The 18,050-nt window shown below is 50.5% G+C and overlaps 1 protein-coding gene across 2 annotated transcripts in view; it reads right to left on the bottom strand.

The window, feature by feature from the left end:
• VPS13B (vacuolar protein sorting 13 homolog B) overlaps nucleotides 1-18,050 on the bottom strand; it is a 762,353-nt gene that overhangs the window by 2,648 nt on the left and 741,655 nt on the right. For both annotated transcript variants that reach the window (XM_021688693.1, XM_021688692.1), the window contains 5 exons: nucleotides 14,503-14,679; nucleotides 12,064-12,234; nucleotides 5,748-5,924; nucleotides 3,458-3,560; nucleotides 2,657-2,906 (listed from right to left, as the gene is read on the bottom strand). In XM_021688693.1, coding sequence (XP_021544368.1) covers nucleotides 2,657-2,906; nucleotides 3,458-3,560; nucleotides 5,748-5,924; nucleotides 12,064-12,234; nucleotides 14,503-14,679 — 878 coding nt within the window. The remainder of the gene's footprint in view (nucleotides 1-2,656; nucleotides 2,907-3,457; nucleotides 3,561-5,747; nucleotides 5,925-12,063; nucleotides 12,235-14,502; nucleotides 14,680-18,050) is intronic.

Genomic DNA, 18,050 nt, shown 5'->3' with positions numbered 1-18,050 from the left:
TGTGTACCACCAGGCACAAGCCAGAGCTCTGATATCATTTGACGGGGTCAGAATTCAGCTGGAAAGCTTTGAATACACAGAAAGTCTTAATTGCTCCTCCTGAACAGCAGCACAGGAAAACCCGTGCTGTGAAAGGAACCTGGCCAAGGAATAAATTGACCTTCTGACTCATTTTGAGCCTCTCTCATAAGGGATTTCAGTAATGTGCCAGGCATATTAAGCAATTATTACCCTAAAAACGGCTGCATTTAACCAAGAAAAGCAAATGCTGATTTAAAAAATCTGAATCCTGCCACATTTCAATATACTGAATGATGTCATCTACAAATTAATTCCTTCCAAAATTCAAAGGAGCTGTGTTTCCTAGCATCTAAAGCAAAAAAACAGGAAAGCCATTTTATATAAAGATCTTAAAATACTGTTCCTAGTTTTCCCTGGAAGACAGCAGGTAGGGTTCTTAACCCAGCTTTACATCTGTGCATCAGGTTGGCATGTGACGGGTAGGGACTGACACGAGTATGGCAACTGAGGAAGATTAACTATGTCAAGCAGCCCTGCTGAGTGACACCCCCCCCCTTTTGCAAACACTGGATTACAGCACTCCTAAGGAAGGGTGTACTGTCTCAGAAAAGAAAGCATTTTTTCTATAGTTTGGGTCTCTTTTGGGGTGAGTGGGGGAGGGACTAGGGTTTGGACATAGGAGGGGTGGGGGGGGGGGACAGTTATTTCCTGATTCCTAGGAAGAGCTCAGGGGAGAGGTAAATTGGGATAGATTCCAGAGAAAGCGGAATTTGGGGGCTGAAGGCATACTGGATACCCACTGTTCTGTCCCGTGCCAGGTGCTGCCCTGCAGTATTCCTGCTCTCAGTCATCTTTTCCTGCCTCTTCTATAGCCACCCCTTAATCCTAGACCCCCCTTATCCCTGAGTTCCGATGGAGAACCAGTGTTGAGCACGGTGTCCAGCGTGTCAGTGCTGCTTCTGCGTCTAACTCCGTGATTCCATGGTCTCAACCTTGGCAACTTCTAGGAGTGGTGACTCCAGCTATCATCTCATTAACCCTTAGAGAAGCACGTCTGTTCCTTTCCAGCTGTGATAATTCCCCACAGTACCCTCCTCAAAGAAAAAAGCCAAAGAGAGAAGGATCACAGTTGAAGACAGTAAAGACCGTTTTAACAGCAAAAGCTGAATCTCCAGTCTCGGCTTAAGATACAAAATATTTCCCGAGCAGCTAAGGAATAATGATGGTCCTAGATATTCCTTAGGGCCTTGGAAGTTTCTCGTTAAGGACCAAGGACTTGAAGATAATGATACTATCCCCTGCCAAATCCTGTAGCCAGATCACTGCTGCTTTATTGTCAATTGGATCAGAAGATTTTGGCAGATCTAAAGTCAGCCTGGACATCTGACCTCTGTTTATTCCCAGAAAGTCATCAACTCGAGGCAGCAATGTATGCCTAGTGCCAAGCCCCAGCTTAAAGCCTGACTGATTAGGATCCAAGAAGCTAGAGAAATCTCAGAGTTGTTGTGGTTGGCTGCCTTCCATCTTCTCAGATAATTTTACCCAAACAGTGGTGCGAGGGAAACACAGGCTCCCATACCAAGGAGGAGATAATGAATTGGGCAGGACCTGCTAGAGGCAGGTTTGTTGTCCTTTGCTGGGGCCACTGAGGCCCCGGGTTAGGACCAGCAGGCTCCAGCTTGCCACTGACTTACACTCGTCTTGCTGGGTGGAAAAAGATGTCTGTTTCTTAGGTCAACTCTTAAAGCCCCTATGGATCAGGCAGGCAGCAGGGAGGCAGGAGCGGACAGCCATTTTCCACTGGGTGCACCTGCTCACCCTGTGCTGGACTGTAGGAACCTGGTGCCACTCTTGTCAGGGCTCACCTCTGACCCTGGACAGAGCATCCATTCCTCAGCAACTTATGTGTGGCCACAGAAGCTATCAGGGAGCTGCCCCAAGATCCAAAGGAGCATCCCTGGGAGGTACCCCACAGTACTTAAGGGATGGGAATCTGTCCTGTGGGAAAGAGAACCCAGAGCCAAACAGAAGACAGAGCAGTAGAAGGAAAGAGATTTCTGCACAAAATTTTGACCCATGAAGTCTCGGGGTGGAAATGGGGGAGGGGGTGAGTGAGACCTCCTGGTTTGCGAGCTTACGAAGGTCTGGCCTGCTGGCTGCCCATCGTTTCATGATACCCTCACTGCTGCGGCGGCCTTCTCCTGTATCTCCAGCCCGCTACAGCAGACTCGTGCCTGCTTGGTGGGGCAGAAGCACGGAATTGCCGCCCCGGCCCTGGCCCTCTTGTACAGACCTGTTGGTGCTGGAGCTCCGTTGGCCTGTCTACTCCAGCGCCCCTGCCCCATGACAACCAAGCCTTGTTCAGCTCATACAGTAGCTCAACCCCAGCCTTGAGCCCATCTGGCCTACTGCTGGGCTCCCCTATGAAAGGCTCCCACACTCACCCGGGTTGGGGCTTCCCAACGTCCTGCATTGGCTCCCATGCCCCCTTCACGCTGCTTCCTCGGACAGCCCTCCTAGTCCCCAGCAGCCATGCCAGAGGCTGCAGGCTCATACGCCTGCTTGCCAGCGCTCAGCCCGCAGCTCAAATTCCCCGGCAGTTGGCCACACAGTCACCCTGTTCTCGGAAATGTACCTCCACATCACAGGCCACTCTTGGCTGCTTGAGCTGCACGGTGAGCAGGTTGCTTTGCTTGCTGTCTTGGGCACAGTCGATCTCTGTGACGGGGAAGGCCTGCTGCTGTGTGTCCTCACTGACGCTCACCACAAAGAGCACTTCCGAGGTCAGCAGCAAGCACCCTTCGTGCTCCTGGCCTGAGCCCCTCACCAGAACTACATCCAGGGCCATGTGCACTTCTGGTCTGCCCAGAGACTGAAGCATTTTCCTGTTTCAAAGGAGAAAAGTGAGGCAAGAAGCCAGTTTGGAAAAGATGGTCATATACCAGTACTCACTGTACCAAGGGCTGGGCCATTCTCACACCGGTTCCCCAAAGGCAAAGGGCTCTCACCAAGCTGATTATTAATTTTAGCTTGAAATATAATTGTCACTTTAATTCTCAAACTGATTCTGGTTAACAGAACCCAGCTCCTCCTGGGGACAAAGATTTCCCTTGGCTCCTTTTCTTCCCAATAGAAACGCCCACCCCCCCAACCCACCCACGAGAAGGCTGGTTCTCTAGGGAATCCCGGGTCCCCTCACACGGCGTGGGTTCCTCAGTGTGCAGCCTCCCGAGTGGTGTGCGAGAGGCCAGGAGTTCTGCGGCCAGCCCCACATCTGGGGACGGCAGCCTCTGCCGGGCCCGAGGACGCCCCTGTGCTGCCTGAGCTGCCGAACGCCGTCTTGGGCTCCCCTGGAAGCAGGGCCCGTTAGCTTGAGAGCAAAGCAGACCCCTTAACAACCATGTGCAGTTGAACGGGTGTCTATAGATAATTTTACCAGACATATTTGACGTGGCTATTGGGAGCCTGGTCAGCATGTAGATCACTTGGCTGATAGCGCTGTTTGGGAAGCTGAGAAAGTCCAGCTCCGTGTAAAATACCTGTGGTAAGAGAAGTAAGGGAGTTTTACTAGTTGTTTTCTGGAAACCAGTTCCATGCTGCAGTGATGTCATCTGTTACAGCCATCCATAAAGCGCTACAGTAGGATCCAAAATGATGTCAAATCCTTGGAAGCAAGTGTACAGATAATCATCAAACACTGCAATGCTCTTAACTCTGGTGATCTTACGTTAGCTGCAAACTGCAAAGTGAATGAACTACAGTCCAAGCATCGACTGGACTGGCAATTAATGGAAGCATAATGCTCCTGGGAGTAATCAGTCCTGAGCAGTAGCTCCCACACTGTTACAATTTATGTGATAAAAAAAAGTCATTATTGTTAGTTGACTTCCTTGCTTCATGTTACAATACTTGTGTATCTGTGCTGTGGCTGGGCGCATAAAAAACACAACACACAGAGAGATGCACACAAAGGCACATGGTTTGCCTAGATACAGTATTTAAGTGACTTAAGCCAGCTGTTAAACATGAAGCCACATACATTTATGAGCACTCTTGGGGTTTATTACACGCTCTCCCCGGTGCTTCACCGAACGCGGGCACCCAGCAGCGGTCATGCAGGCCTCTAAGGAGACTCTCCAGAACCAAAGATGGTACCGCATGTGTGCTTTCTGAGGGCTCGTAAATGTTTATGAACGAGGCACAGTCATTAGACTAAGAGTTAGTGGTTTGTAAAACCTTCAGTGCAGTAATAAAAGTTTTACAAGAATGATGGAAAGCAACACGGCCATGTGAAGCTCTGTTCTGCGATGCTCCTCCCTGAGGGAGAGATCCTCAGCCCTGGGAAAGGCGCGGTGAGGACAATGGCATTCTCAACACCAAAGGCCTCGGTGCATGAAGTAAGTCTGGGTGGACTTCACCCCACTGAGTCTACGGCAACAGGAATACTGTTTTTATGGGTGCGTACGCCTTTGATAAGGGGGAGTTGGCCTGGGCCCACTGATGGGGGGCAGTGGTTCTGTTTGTCCGCTTCCCTGTGAGTGAAAACGTCATTCACAGAAGGAGAGCGGGAGAGAAATGGGGAGGGAGGCGGCGAGGGGGGAAAGCGAAGAGGAACACATGTTTGCGTCTGTGTGGTCTCTTAAAGGAACCCTCCGGATGGCTGCCTGAGTGTGGGCATTCGTCCCCCACTCTCTCCCTTTCAGACACAGTTTTTATGCCCTGATCTGGCTGCCTCTTGTCAGCTCTCCCGAGGGGCGGGATGCCTGCGGTGAGACGGACCCCTCAGGCTTTACGGCCAGATGCAGACTGCTCGCCTGTCTGACAAAGGCGGGAGCCCGCCTGTAGCCTGTGATGGTAGCTAGGCAGCCCACTTCCTGACCAAAGCGAGGACGCCGATTTTAGGTAAAAAGGTAACAATCCGAGTCACCGGTCTATGAAGTCACTTAAGCGTGCTCTGCCAAGAAGGCGGAAAAGAAGCATGGGAGGAGGTGCTTGCTTTCATACGCCCCCGGCACCCCCGAGGGCACGCGCGAGTGCGGGAGAGGCCCCAGCACGCCACCGTCCAGTGCCGGGGGTGCCACCGGCCCAGCTGTCTGCTGGGGGAAGGGGTCTCAGTTGTAGATCATGGGCCTTTGCTGCCGGTGGCCCGGAACTCGGCTCAGGGACGACAGCACCGAGTCTGCAAACTCGAGGCTCTGTGGGCGTCGGCGTGCACGCTCCTCTTTCTCATTCTCCAAATACACACACGTCACAGACATCTTCCTGCCTTGTAACCTATTTCTCCTTTCCAACTGGTCACCAAAGTAGTAATCCTGTTCTCTGCTTCAGTATTTTCTACATATTGCTCTCAATTGTCTCTAACTCGTTACTTCTCATTAAAGTCTATTTTACACTTGATCTTAGCCAAAAGGCCGAGACGTGATCTTTAATTAAAGTCTATTTTATTAGACGAACTGTAAAAAGATTCTGTGAGATAAAGCTAGTGAAATTGCTAATTGATTTCTTGGGTCTGTAATTATTATAATTATTAGTAGTACGAGTCTACTCTTTCCATAAATAAGCATAAGGAGATGAGAAAGAAAGCTATTTATCTTTTTATAGATTTATCCACTTTATTTTTCACTGCTCTGCCATGTGAAGGCCTAGATTATCTCGGAGTCCTTGGTATAATAACACACATTAGTCGGTAATGTCTGAGCCGGCCTGGCAGGTGCCCCGAGACTTACCGTAGCCAGTCTGTGACACGAGCTCAGCGGCTCCTCCGATGGGCTTTGTGAACACCCCCATGATTCCTTTCCCCACGCCTGAGATGACACCCTTGGCCTTGTGTCCTGCTGAAGCATGAGCCTCCGATGTTCTCTGGAAGTTCTGCATGGGCTGATCGACTATGCCAGCAATTGCACCTGAAAAACAGCAAAAGCCCCTCGTGAGGCCTGGGGCTTAAAATCCTGAGAAGGTGAAAACTGTCAATCCAGAACAGTTTTATTTGGATTGAAAATGCAAACCTACCCTCATTATAAAAGTTCTTTACATTTATTTACCTATTATGTAAGTTCACTGGGCACTAAGACATTTATGATCTTCATCAAAACACAATGTTCAGACTGGGTTTGGTCCATCACAGTGAGGATCTGTGAAGTTCAGTTCAGAATTTAATAAACGTGTCAGACTATTCCAAAGTGACACTCACATGCCTTTGTCCAGAAACCACGCAACACGGTTTAGGGAAGAGAGCTAACAATTGCTCAGGAGGGGGCAAGCTTGCTCAGCCTAATCAATTTTCACCAAATTAGGAGCATGAAGAAACTGGAAGAGGCCATGCCATCCCCTTTCCCTGTTCTCCCTTTTAATAATGATAGGAACAATTCTTTAATAATCTTAATATATTAATGTATAAGAGTAATTGTTGATAATGCAATTATTTTTATAACAGCTTATCTGTTGAGTGCTTACTATGTGCTGGGGACTATATCTAGAGTGTTACTTGTATGATACCATTAATCCTCATAATCCTAGGAGTCAGACCTGGTTTTTATCCTTAGCTCCTAGATAAGGCCACTGAGCACAGAGAGGTTAAGGAGTTTTGCCCCAAGTTCACACAGCTGTCTTGTGCTTGAGCCAGGATTTGAGTCTAGAGAGGCAGAGTCCCAGCCCAGCTCTTCACCACCAAGCTATTCACTGATCCTGTTTCTAAGACAGGCTCTTCCTTTTGCCAGTCTTAGAAACACTTGCTTCCTTCGCATTTCAATTGAGGTTTGGCCACTTTTCACTTGAGAACAGCTACAAAACTCTGCTCTCACTACTCCGCTCTAATGGTTTTCCCAGAGGGCAGCCGGGTCAGGTACCAAGCTGGCGGGGGAGTCCCTCAGCCTCCTGTGGGTCCCTCCTCCTTACTCCCCTTACTCCGAGGGGCCCGTGAGGATATCTAGTAAAGGCCTCGCCAGTGCCGATTTTTTTTTTTTTTTTTCAGCGATGGAGTGGAAGATTCTCTAGCTCAGTAAGAGGTAAAAATTTCATTACAGTTCTTGACAGAATTTTCTGTTTTCAAGTCAAACCTGCTAGGATTAATGGAAAATGCACAGTCCCCCTGGTAGAAATTTTAGTACATGTCAAATCCCATTATGCCAAATGCCACTAATTCAAAGTCCCCTGGGTAAATGGAGATTTCCAGGTCTCCGTTAATGACCTGCTAATTTCAAGTAATATTCCCCTGAACAAAACCCAGTAAAACCAAGGCCGGTTCCTTCAGGTCAATTGTAAAGGGAATGTTCTTCATAGATTCCGTTCCTCAGAATTTGGACAAAGCCATTTAAATTTATGTATTGGCAGATTAAGAATGACCCGAGGCGACAGGTCTGTTTCTCAGCCTAGACCAACGCTTCCCAAAGGTTCTAAAGGACTGACTGGGGAGGCAGAGGAAGCTGGTCCCAGCCGCCCTGGCTGTGGAGGGCTGAGGGATCACTGCTTCAGGGCCCTCAACACACCCCATCCTGGCACTCGGGCTGGGGGCTCGCCTCCTGTTTGAGTCGGAGGACTCTGCTGTCCATCCACGAGGTCAGGAGGCAGAGCAGCTGGGAAGTGTGATGGGGGTGGGGTGGTGGCCGCACAGCGCAGGCAAGAACCAGGGGGTCTTCTCTTCGAATCATCTCACGGCAGAGTTCAAAGTGAACAACTTCGAATCAGAGAACACAGCTTTTGTGACGTCATTATCTGATTTCTTTGAAAGGTCTCCATGCTTAAGTTCGTAGGAAAAGTGAGGTAAATAATTACAAATTCACCAATAGATTAAATTATTTAAGAAAGGCCTTTTCTCAAGTGCAGATTTCCATTAAGACTATTAAAATTGAGTCGGGGGGGCAGGTGGTTACTTCACTGAGACTCTCCCACGTCCCTTTAATGTGCCAGGGCTACCCCGTACAAGGAACATGGAGCCTTGATAACCATGAGCGCCCACACCGGGCTCTAACTTCTAACTGCTACCCAAGCGCAAACAGGTATCACAGTGAAACTCCCCTTTGATCTTCTACTTTCTCCAGCCACCGGCCACACTGAAGGCTCAGTTACTGCGGCTTTGCTAGATAAACTATTTGGGCAGCCCAGAGAGTGGAAAATCTGAGCCTCATGACAAGGTGTTAGATTCTGAGAGGTAGAGAAGGAGCTATCAGATCACATGCCCTCGCCCAGCACCAGACCCCGCAGGGGGAAAGCCTGTCACACACACCAACACCTCACTGGTCACCAGGTGCGAGCTGGAGACCAGAGAGGCCGTGAGAGACCAGCAGCCGTGCCTGGAGAGAGGCAGCTTCTCGTAGGGCTTCAGAAGGCTCTCTTGTTAAGTCTAATCCAGCTAAATCCCACAACCGGTAAATTATTTACTGTCATGTACTCGAGCTCTGCTCTGAGGCTCTTCTAAGTGGTGGGAACTGAGTCCCAAACTTGTCTCTTGGCATCCAGCCCACAGGGTGGGCGGCCACATGGAGACGGCTGTGATGTGATGAAGGGAGAGAGGAAGGGAGCGCGCCCGGACGGAGGGGGGTTTCCGTGGACTCAGCGCGCGCTGGGCGAGGCAGAAATTGGGGGGTGCTTCCCTCGCTCCCCTCTAGTTGGAGGAGGAGGGCTTTCTTTGTTGGGCAAGGGAACCGGAAGGGCCCTCCCTCACCTCTTCCGTGACTAGCTCCCCAGCCTCGGGCAGAAAACACTGGCTTACCGACCTATGAGGGTTCCTCTGTGGCTACTTTGGTGCTGCCCTCACCACACACTGTAATTTTATTTTGGACACTTTTTTTTTTTTTTTTCTTAAATCACGACAGCGGAGGCACAGGCCTAAGCCGGGACACTACAGCTCACCACTTCAGAGACAAGCGAGACCTACCCACAGAGTATATTAAGTATCCCACCTTGAGGCTAGCCTTTTTCGACCAGAACAGATTAATTCACTGAGAAGGAAGCATTTCTGTTATTCCTAACCCCCCCACTAGCCGCAGCCAGTCTGCGGTGCATGGCTCGCTCGCTCCCTCCCTCACTCCAGGGAAAACATCCTGATGCACCTGGTAGAGGCCTAATTTGTTGGGATTCCACGTGGCATTACCAAGAGTGGCCGTGGAGACGGAGGGTGTGGCTGCTGGGGAGCCTAGCACTGCTTCACCCTTCAGGCAGCGGCCCAGAAAGAAGGGGATCAGGGAGGCGAGCTCGGACATACTGCCTGTGGTATTCGCGACAGAGAAGTCACGTCTGGGGAGGGAACATGGAGTACGACAGTGGCACGGAGCTCCCATCCTCGCTCAGCACAGACTCCAGGGTGCGGGAGGAAAGGGGGTGTCTGGGGAACGGATCTGGTAAATGTGGCAAAACCTTATTACCAAGTCTGCAGGCTAAACAGAATGTTCCCCAGAGCCACTGTTTGCTCAAAACTGTGGGGGAGGCTCATCCAAGAGACTCGGCGGCATCTCTCGGCCAGCCGACACTTCCTTGCTGACTTGAGGCGATGTGGCTGGGCATGGCAGCTAAAGACTCCCTTTGATTTTTCGAGTACCTCCTAACACTCCACGGTGTCCCCATGAGGGCAAAACAGAGGCAAGAAGGCCCACCAGACCCATAAACATTTGGGGGAAATGTGTTTTTCCTACCCTGGAACTTTGAATTGTTCAGTCTCCCCACAGCCTGATTGTTTCCAGGCTGGGAGCCCTCCAGGGTGCGTGACAGGAGGAAAGGCCCAGGCTCTTGTCCTGGTGGAGGTCTGACCTGGGCAAGTCACTTCACCTCACATCCATGCCTGGGTTCGTAGATCAAATAAGATGACACACATGAAAACGCTCTGTCAACGCTCAAGTGTTCTCTAAATACATTTTTACTACCTGGGTTGTTAGTGTTTCTCATAGAGGAAGAAACTGAGGAAGTAATATTTTGATTTCACTGAGCATGGGTTTCAAACAATAGGATAATAGCACTAACGTCAATCAGACACTTAATTGCATTTAGCGGTTTTAAACACCGTTTCTGGGGATAAATTAAACGGTGATAAATGTAGGCTTTCCCAAGTGAGGGGACTTGATTGGTCCTGCTCCTCCTCTCGTCTTCCTGCCACACATCAAGTAGTTCTGCGACGGGACGTTTTGAGATGAGCCAGGGATAAAGTGGGACACAGAGCGTTCCGAGAGGGAAGGAAGCTGGCTGGAGCCAGCTCTGAGACGCCCACTGCCACCTAACCCGTCCGAGGAGCACAGCAGTGGGCACGCAGCTCAGGGCGCGCTGCTGGAGGCCGCGCTCCTGGGGGCCCGGGCTCAGGCCACAGGTTGCGGGTGAGGTCACTGCACACACAGGAGGGATTTATGTCACCAACAGAACTCCTGAGTTTTTGGAAATGACCAGAATGGCAGAAAGACTGCGAGCCACTGAGGTTCTGCAGACAGACAAAATGATTCCCTTGCGTGGATGAGGATGTATGAGACGTGACTACGGCAGAGATCAAAGTTTTAGGACTTTCCAGCCTGGTCAACAACAGGCGCCATATTAAAAAGTGTGACACCAGAAAGGGAGGATCATGGCTCCTCCTGTAACGGATTTCTACCCTCAGGCACAAGTTTATACAGTGACGACCGGGTGGTGGGTGAGGGTGTCTCTGGGTGGGAAGAGAACAGACTGGTTGGAATGGACATGGCCACAGGCCAGCCAGCTCAGGTCTCCTCTGCTGAGCACCTGTCAACTCCAAAAGGAGCTTGCATGGAGGGATGGAAGCTCTTCTGCCCAGAGTAGAGGGCACGGCATGAACGGTGCTGTTTACCAAACACGGACCCTATGCCTGGCCCATGACGGACTTCTACTATTACCTCTCGTAATGTTACTACCAGCCCCAATTTACAAAGGAGAAACCCAAGTTTAGAGAAGGTAAGAACATACCTGAGGGCACAAAAAAAGGACCTGGACACCCTAGCCTGGGTCTGCTGGCTCCTCTGGAATGCGGTCCACTCCCACGCCATCCCCTGGCCTTCTGGAGCCCTCCTTTACCCCGCAGTTCCATCCCGGGTCATAAGCTCCCAGTTTCCATGCATCACCACAGAATGTTATGAGTTAAACAATTTCTAGTAACTTAACCTGACCTTGTAACATCTTACTACTTCCTCCCAGAGCCTCAGCTGGCTGTGCTGCGAGTTGAGGGCTGTGGCTAGAACTGCACACTGGAGAGAGGACAAATCCTTTCAAGCTCATCTTTTCTGACCTCTGCTCTCCCTGCTTCGGGGCACTTTGATCTCTGGGAGATGCGCGCTTCTTCCGATGCGCGGCAGGCTGGCTGCCAAGCAATACAGTTTTAAATTCCTTTGCAAACAAATAAACAAAAGATACCCTTGAAAATCCTGCTCTGCAAAATCTCAGCTCTGAAGCTTCCTTTTTATAGAGTTTTCCAAAGCAACTTATTTTTCGAACATTTGTAGTATTTGGAAATATCCATAGCAATCTTCCCTTCTGACTATACCATCTGGCTGCTTGACAAACGGTAATTACTCTGAGTCAGGCTGAGCCGGCACTCTTGGAAAAATAGAAGGCGAAAGTGGGCTCCTCACTGAAGTTTACATGACATTTGCACGTTGCCCAAGCGCTTCTCAAACAAAGGCGAGCGTCCGCAGTATCTGGCTGGGCAGGAGACGGGGCCTCAGAAGGCCGGCCCGTTGCTCACTTTCAGCAGTGAACGGCCTGGGCTGCCGTCCTTGTGTCGACGCCCCCACGCGCAGGGCGCCTCACGACGCTCTCTCGGGGAGCCACCCTGAGGGCAGATGGGGTTTATACCGGAAGCAAGGGAGGGCGGGGCGTGGGCATTTGTGCACGTGGGCCCCCCACTGGGCAGGGCCTGGGATGGCCCCTCACAGCTGCGTAAGGGCTCGGGGCTGGAGGCCCCGTGCCAGCGCCTCACGGATGCAGGGTGGGAAGCAGAGTGAGCGCCTCACTGCGCCCCCGCGCCCCCGGGCCTCAGCCTCGTCTGCAGAAAGGATGTAAACTTCACAACTCACCCCCCAACCCATCTAGCGCGGGTCCCCCACAGCCCCTTACCCAGCAGGCTGATGCCCAGCCGGGACAGGCCCTGCCGGAGCCCCTCGCCCAGGCTCTCGGGGAGCTGCCGCCGCCACTCCTCCTGTCGGTTGTAGTGCTCCTCGTCTAGCGAGAGGCGGTCCATGTTCCGCGCCAGGCTTGTGGCCAGGTTGGTGATGGACGTGAGGGTACCTGAGGGCACAAGAGCACATGGGTTGGCCTTCTGGTCACCTATCCCGTGGAGCCCCCGCGAGTGGTCCCCGGGGAGGGGGGGGCGGTGGAAGCACATCTGTGCCTTCTGGACATGCCCAGGTGGTTAGTGATGGGGGCTTCCCCTGGGCCCTTGAAGCAACAGCCTTCCGGAAATGAGGTGAAGGCGCGCCTGGCTGGCGCACTCGGTGGAGCATGCGGCTCTTGATCTCGGGGTTGTGAGTTTGAGCCCCAGGTTGGGTGTAGAGGTTACTAAAACTTAAATCTTTAAAAAAACGAGGCAAAGATTAACACTTGCTTATAAGGGTGATGGCACACCTCAAAAGGGGTAGGACGAGAATCTCTGTTGCCAGAAAAATGCCCAGAGTTTGATGAAACTACCATCCACTCTCGTGGGATCCTCAAGTCTTGGCTAACACAGTTTTGAACTCCTCCTTGAGGCCCAGTGTTGAAGGTTAAATTTTGTTTTGATTTTAAAGGTTAAGGTTACTGTAAAGAAACATTTCTACTTAGGAATAAAATGTATTCCCTCCTTAGAGCCAAGGGCAACACTAAACTTTATCATTTGACATTCTGAGGAACTAATGATCGGGCCACAGTCAAGACGTGGAGGTTTTTTTTTTTTTTTTTTTTTTAGATTTTATTTATTTATTTGACACAGAGAGACACAGCGAGAGAGGGAACACAAGCAGGGGGAGTGGGAGAGGGAGAAGCAGGCTTCCCACAGAGCAGGGAGCCCCATGCGGGACTCGATCCCAGGACCCCGGGATCGTGACCCGAGTCGAAGGCAGACGCCTAATGACTGAGCCACCCAGGCGCCCCAAGACGTGCAGTTTTGATTCTCAGGATGTGAGCTGAAAAAAGTGAGGGAATAAATCATGTGAAAGCCATGATTTTGTCTGGTTTTCCTAAGAAAGGCTATCTCAGCATCTTGCTCAAAACAGTCCCCAACCCCTCTAGCAAGTCTGCAGAGATCTCAGTGAAGCAAGACTGAAAGACATCAATGGACAGATCCTGAAACTGACCAATGAACTCCTCCGGTAGTGGACACCTAGTTCCAAGAAAACACTGAAGACGGCATTTTTGCAGCTGCATCTTTACCAGCAATCTAAAAAGAAAAAATTCCATGCGTACCCACAGACACCAAAAAACGAAACAGATTTTTGCTAAGAGAAGGAGAGAACAAGTGTAAAAAAACATTCAGTGAGTCACTATGCTAAAATTACCATGGGGTTCAATTTAACAGGTGTTGGGTGTCTTATTTGAAAATAAAAACAACAGAACCACAAAGATTCGAGTGTCAGGAGTGAGAAATCCACCAGTGACTCATCCATGAGTTCCTTCGGCTCTCAGCTCGCAGGCCTCCCGGATGGCTGGGGCCTGGGGGAGTGGGCCTGTCCTTGTCTACACAACTCGGCTTATGCTCTTGCGTTCTCCTGCCAGCCCCCCTGTACAGAGGATGGGTGCTCATATTTCAAGGTCCTCTTCTTTTGAGCCTTCCAGAGACTTCTATAACCTGCCCACTCATCACAGAGTTGCAGCGCTGTTGACATTAAAAAGCCTTTTATGGGGGAGAAGCCCTTTGCCCTATTTTCCCTGCCTCCTGCTGAGAAGAAAAGGGGACTCAGATGGCCCTTGTTAGTTCCCGAGTCACTGCCAACCTGACCAAAATATCGTCAAGCACACACAGATAAAACGAAAACATGCCCCTTCATGTGGGCAGCAGTGTGGCTTCCGTGCCTGACGGACCGTCTGGGCCACAAGATGGCACTGTTGCTGTGGCCTGCTAGCCGGGAGCTGGCCGTTCTACCTCCAAGGTCGCTTCCATGTCAAAATGTATCCATATCCTTCCAGAAGTTATGACAACTGTATCTACATTAAAAAAAAAAAATGATGAGGCAACACAGTGTAGGGTTTCTGATGTTTAGCAGAAGTCCTGAACACCTTTAATATTTCTGTATTTATCACATGGAATAACAGTTGAGCCAATCCTTGTTTTCCCAATGGGAGGTTTAAAATTCTGAAGTTTCTGAAACATTTTCACACACTGCAGGCAAATAGTGATCTGTTTAAAACATAAGACATTCTGTGGGAGCTCTGTTACAAATCCAGCATTTCACTGCAACCTACCAGGCCCAACAAGGGTAGAGGCACACTTCGCGCACCGAAAACTTCAACGCGTTCTTTAAAAATAAAAAATAAGGGAAGGAATGAAAAGGAGGCATTATGAAAAGGAACCCAAACAGCTACCTTTGGAAATGTGCTTTACAAAGGATGTCGTCCCTCTGGAAACTCCACTCACAAAGGCTCCAGGGCCTCTGGTCAGCCCCTCGTACGGAAGCCTAAAGAAGTCGGCGATTCCGTTCCCGATGCTTCGCACCAAACTCGCGGGGCTGCCGAGGATTTCCAGAGATCCAACCACCCAGCCTGTGAGGGACCAAAGGGAAGGGGTTACTGAAACCTTAAATACAGCACTTTCAACATTTGGGAAAAGTGACCCATTTTCCCTGCAATTCATTTTTCACACTGGAATTGAGAATGTAATAAGCTCCTCTGGAGCAAAATATGGGAAATAACTCATTCACTGTGAATTCATAAATGGCAAACTTTCATACTTTATAAATCAAAGTGATCCTTTTGGCAGCCTCGCAAACAGCTTTACTCTGACTTTCTTGCCCAAGCCTCCCATACTCCTGCTAAAAGGGACCTGTGTGCAAGGCGACACACACTCCCTGCCCCCCCCACCCCAAGGAAAGGCGGTCTCTTAGGGTGCAGGTGTGTTTGCAGGCTGGGAAGTTATCTTTAAAACCACCTCAGGGCAGCGGAGGCATGGGGGCGGGGCGGGGGGAAGGCCAGATGCTAAATGGGGTGTCACAAAGGAGATGCAAAGTTCTGACAAGGATGGAGGAGTTATTTTTAATCTTTCCCAATCCTACCAAGCTGAGTTCTTCCCTTTGGAGCAGAGCTGGAGCCAGACAAACGTCTCCCCTTCAACCCCAGCTTCAGTTGTGTAAACATCGGTGACACGGACATACTGATTAGGTTAGCGAGAGGGGAGTGTTCCCTTCCAGTGTCCCAGGAGGGGAGCTTTGGATCTGGTTTCCCATTCGAGCAGGGGTGGGGGGGCTGGGGGGGTGGGGGGTGGACGACGACTTGCCAGGGGCTGGCCTGCTCAGTGGCCTGATTGTGGTGTCTGCTGCCTCGTGGGAATGTGGCTATGGTGTGAACTCCAGCAGTGGTTTCCCTTCACCTTCCTCCCCTGGGAGGGGGCTCGGCGTGCTCGTCTGGGTTGGGGGGGGGGCTGCTGGAGGGGCAGGCAAGGCCGAGGGCTAAGCGCAGGGTTCTAGACCGGCAACTTCCTCCGGGAACCACGGACCCGCCCCCAGCCTGGGGCTGAGAGCGCTCTCATGGGGCGGCTGTGGGGCCAGGACTCATGGGGGAGCCAATCCTGCCTCAGCAGCAGATTCCTGGAGGACAAACCTGGGGCAGACTCTCAGTCAAGTCACTGATCCCAGAGGCTCAGGAAGATGTGGCTGCAAGAAGCAAGGCAGAGCCCTGCCCATTTCTAGGCCCAGCCCCATAGAGGGGGGACAGTCTTAAATTTGGAGCCCACTCCTCTTGTCTGGAACAGCACGAGGGTAACACTAGGGAGTCATTGCCAGAGACAAGGACTATAAAGGGCCAGCTTCTGGGTACAAGACATTCAGCTTATTTAATGCACCCAGCAACTGTGCAAGTACTATTACCTCCCTAATTTACATAAATTCAGAGGGGCTAATGACTGGGCCTCCCCCTGGGGTCAGGGATAGCAGGCAGAGGGGACTGAGGCGAATTTGACATGGTGTTAACCCGTCTCCACTTCTACTTCTTCCAGGCAGGACAAGGGGGCAAGTGTGGCTCAACTGTTCACCATCTCCCGCTGCTTAGACGTGGGGGCTGGGTCTCCCACCCCGCCCACCCACCCTCTGTGAGCCCAGGCTGCAGCGAGGAGGCAGGGTAGCATGGAAGGCTGTGGAATATGGTTCCTTGGAGGGCTCTCTCTGTTGGTAAAGAAACAGAAGATTCCCTTTGGCCTGGAATAGTTATAAGGCTCTGCCTGCAGGCAGCAAATTGGTTTAGAAACATCTTAATTCTCCTTCTCTCCACAGATTTTACACACAGATAAGCAAAGGAGAGGAAGCTATTGCGGAGCAAAGCCCATCTACACAGACTAGTGTAGCGGGGCCCAGCATGAAGGGACACCGCCCAGCCTCACCGTCTGCCCCCCCCCCCCCCCCCCCGGCCACTGGAAGGCGGGGTGCGGTCTCCTGGACCAGGAGCACTGCATGATGGGAGGGCTATGTATGCACCCGAGCTACTTCTCAGCGGCATCTGAGCTAGCCAGAAAAGGGCAGTAAGTATCCGAGGGCACGCCTTCTTTATTTTCCTTCAAAAGCAAATACATCTTTTGCTTATTTGTTTGGAAATTTTGTTGAAAAAGAGTGTCTGTCTGACTTCCCATCAAATTGAGACTTGGGTGTAGAGGGGCCCCAGGAAATTAGAAAGCCCACATGCTTTCCTTCGAATAAGGCTACTCATTTCTAATTACTGTTTATTTTTAAAACCTTTTCAAGGTGAATCCACAAACTTCCCTAGAAATGAGGTCAGGGTATTTCGACCATCCCGGGCAGAAACCTTCTAGTCAAGTTCAATGGGTGAATCCTGCCCCACGTTCAATACAGATGCAACTTGCTCATCCCCAGGCCAACCCTCCCCCCCTTCCTCTACAAGACTGCTAGTACATTCTCTTGAATGCTCTTCTACTGGGGCGTCCGTAACCTCCTACCATCTTCCCATTTTGTCTGTAGGCTTTTAGTGACAGAATTCCCAACAGGCTCTAAAAACTTGGCCCTCTATATTAGAATTTCTTGTCCCAGCGTATAATGAGGTTGGGACAACAGCTTAGAGGATTTTTAGGTGGATTACAAAAAATCCAAACAGAATGTTCTTGTGAAAGCTCATTAAGAACAAAAAACAAAACAGAGAGAGCGTTTTTAGCACACAGGCTGCAGGGACATGGCTCCTTGGGGCCACAGTTGGGAGTTTCTCTGCCAGCTCATTACCTACATGGGTGCCCCCCACACCTCAGCATTTATGTGGTGGCCTGGCGGGAGGCTTAGTCCTTCCCAGGCCCCAGATCGGAGCCCAGGAACTTATGTGCCTGCTTCCCATGTTAAAAGCAAAAACTTCCTGAAAGGTTAAGTTTCTGGAATTATTTATAAATATACCCATCTATTAAAATTGAAATGTTAACTGCTTATTTTTAAATGATTTCTTAGCAAGAGAGAAATATTTTCTTCGTTGTGCAAGCTATCAAAACAATAGTCCCAGCAGGGCCCTCCCCTGATCTTGTCATTTTCAGTTAAGACTTCTGGGTAACCTCATTAACTCTATGAATTTCATTATGGAGAGAATGTAATCTCACCAGTTTGGCAACAACAGGGGTCATTTACTGCTACAGTGTTAGCTTGTATGGGAATGCTTTCACCAAGTACAACGGTATAAATGTTCTTTCCTGTGTTACCCTCAGAAAGGAAGACTGTCACGTTCTCTGCTAGAAAGAACCCACAAGACCAACTCTGGTTGGTGTTTGTTGCTTGAATTCATGGGCACATAAGGGGCTGGATAATCACACTGAAACCGTGTTGGAGTGAATTTAGGCGAGGAACGTGTGTTTCGATGCCCGTTACCATAGAATATTCTGAGACCACTCCGTTCCCTGCACTCCACTCCACCATTAGCACAGTACTCACCATCGG

This window comes from Neomonachus schauinslandi, chromosome 4, assembly GCF_002201575.2.
Source record: "Neomonachus schauinslandi chromosome 4, ASM220157v2, whole genome shotgun sequence".
Classification (NCBI taxonomy): domain Eukaryota; kingdom Metazoa; phylum Chordata; class Mammalia; order Carnivora; family Phocidae; genus Neomonachus; species Neomonachus schauinslandi.
This window is presented reverse-complemented; position numbering and strand designations above follow the sequence as displayed.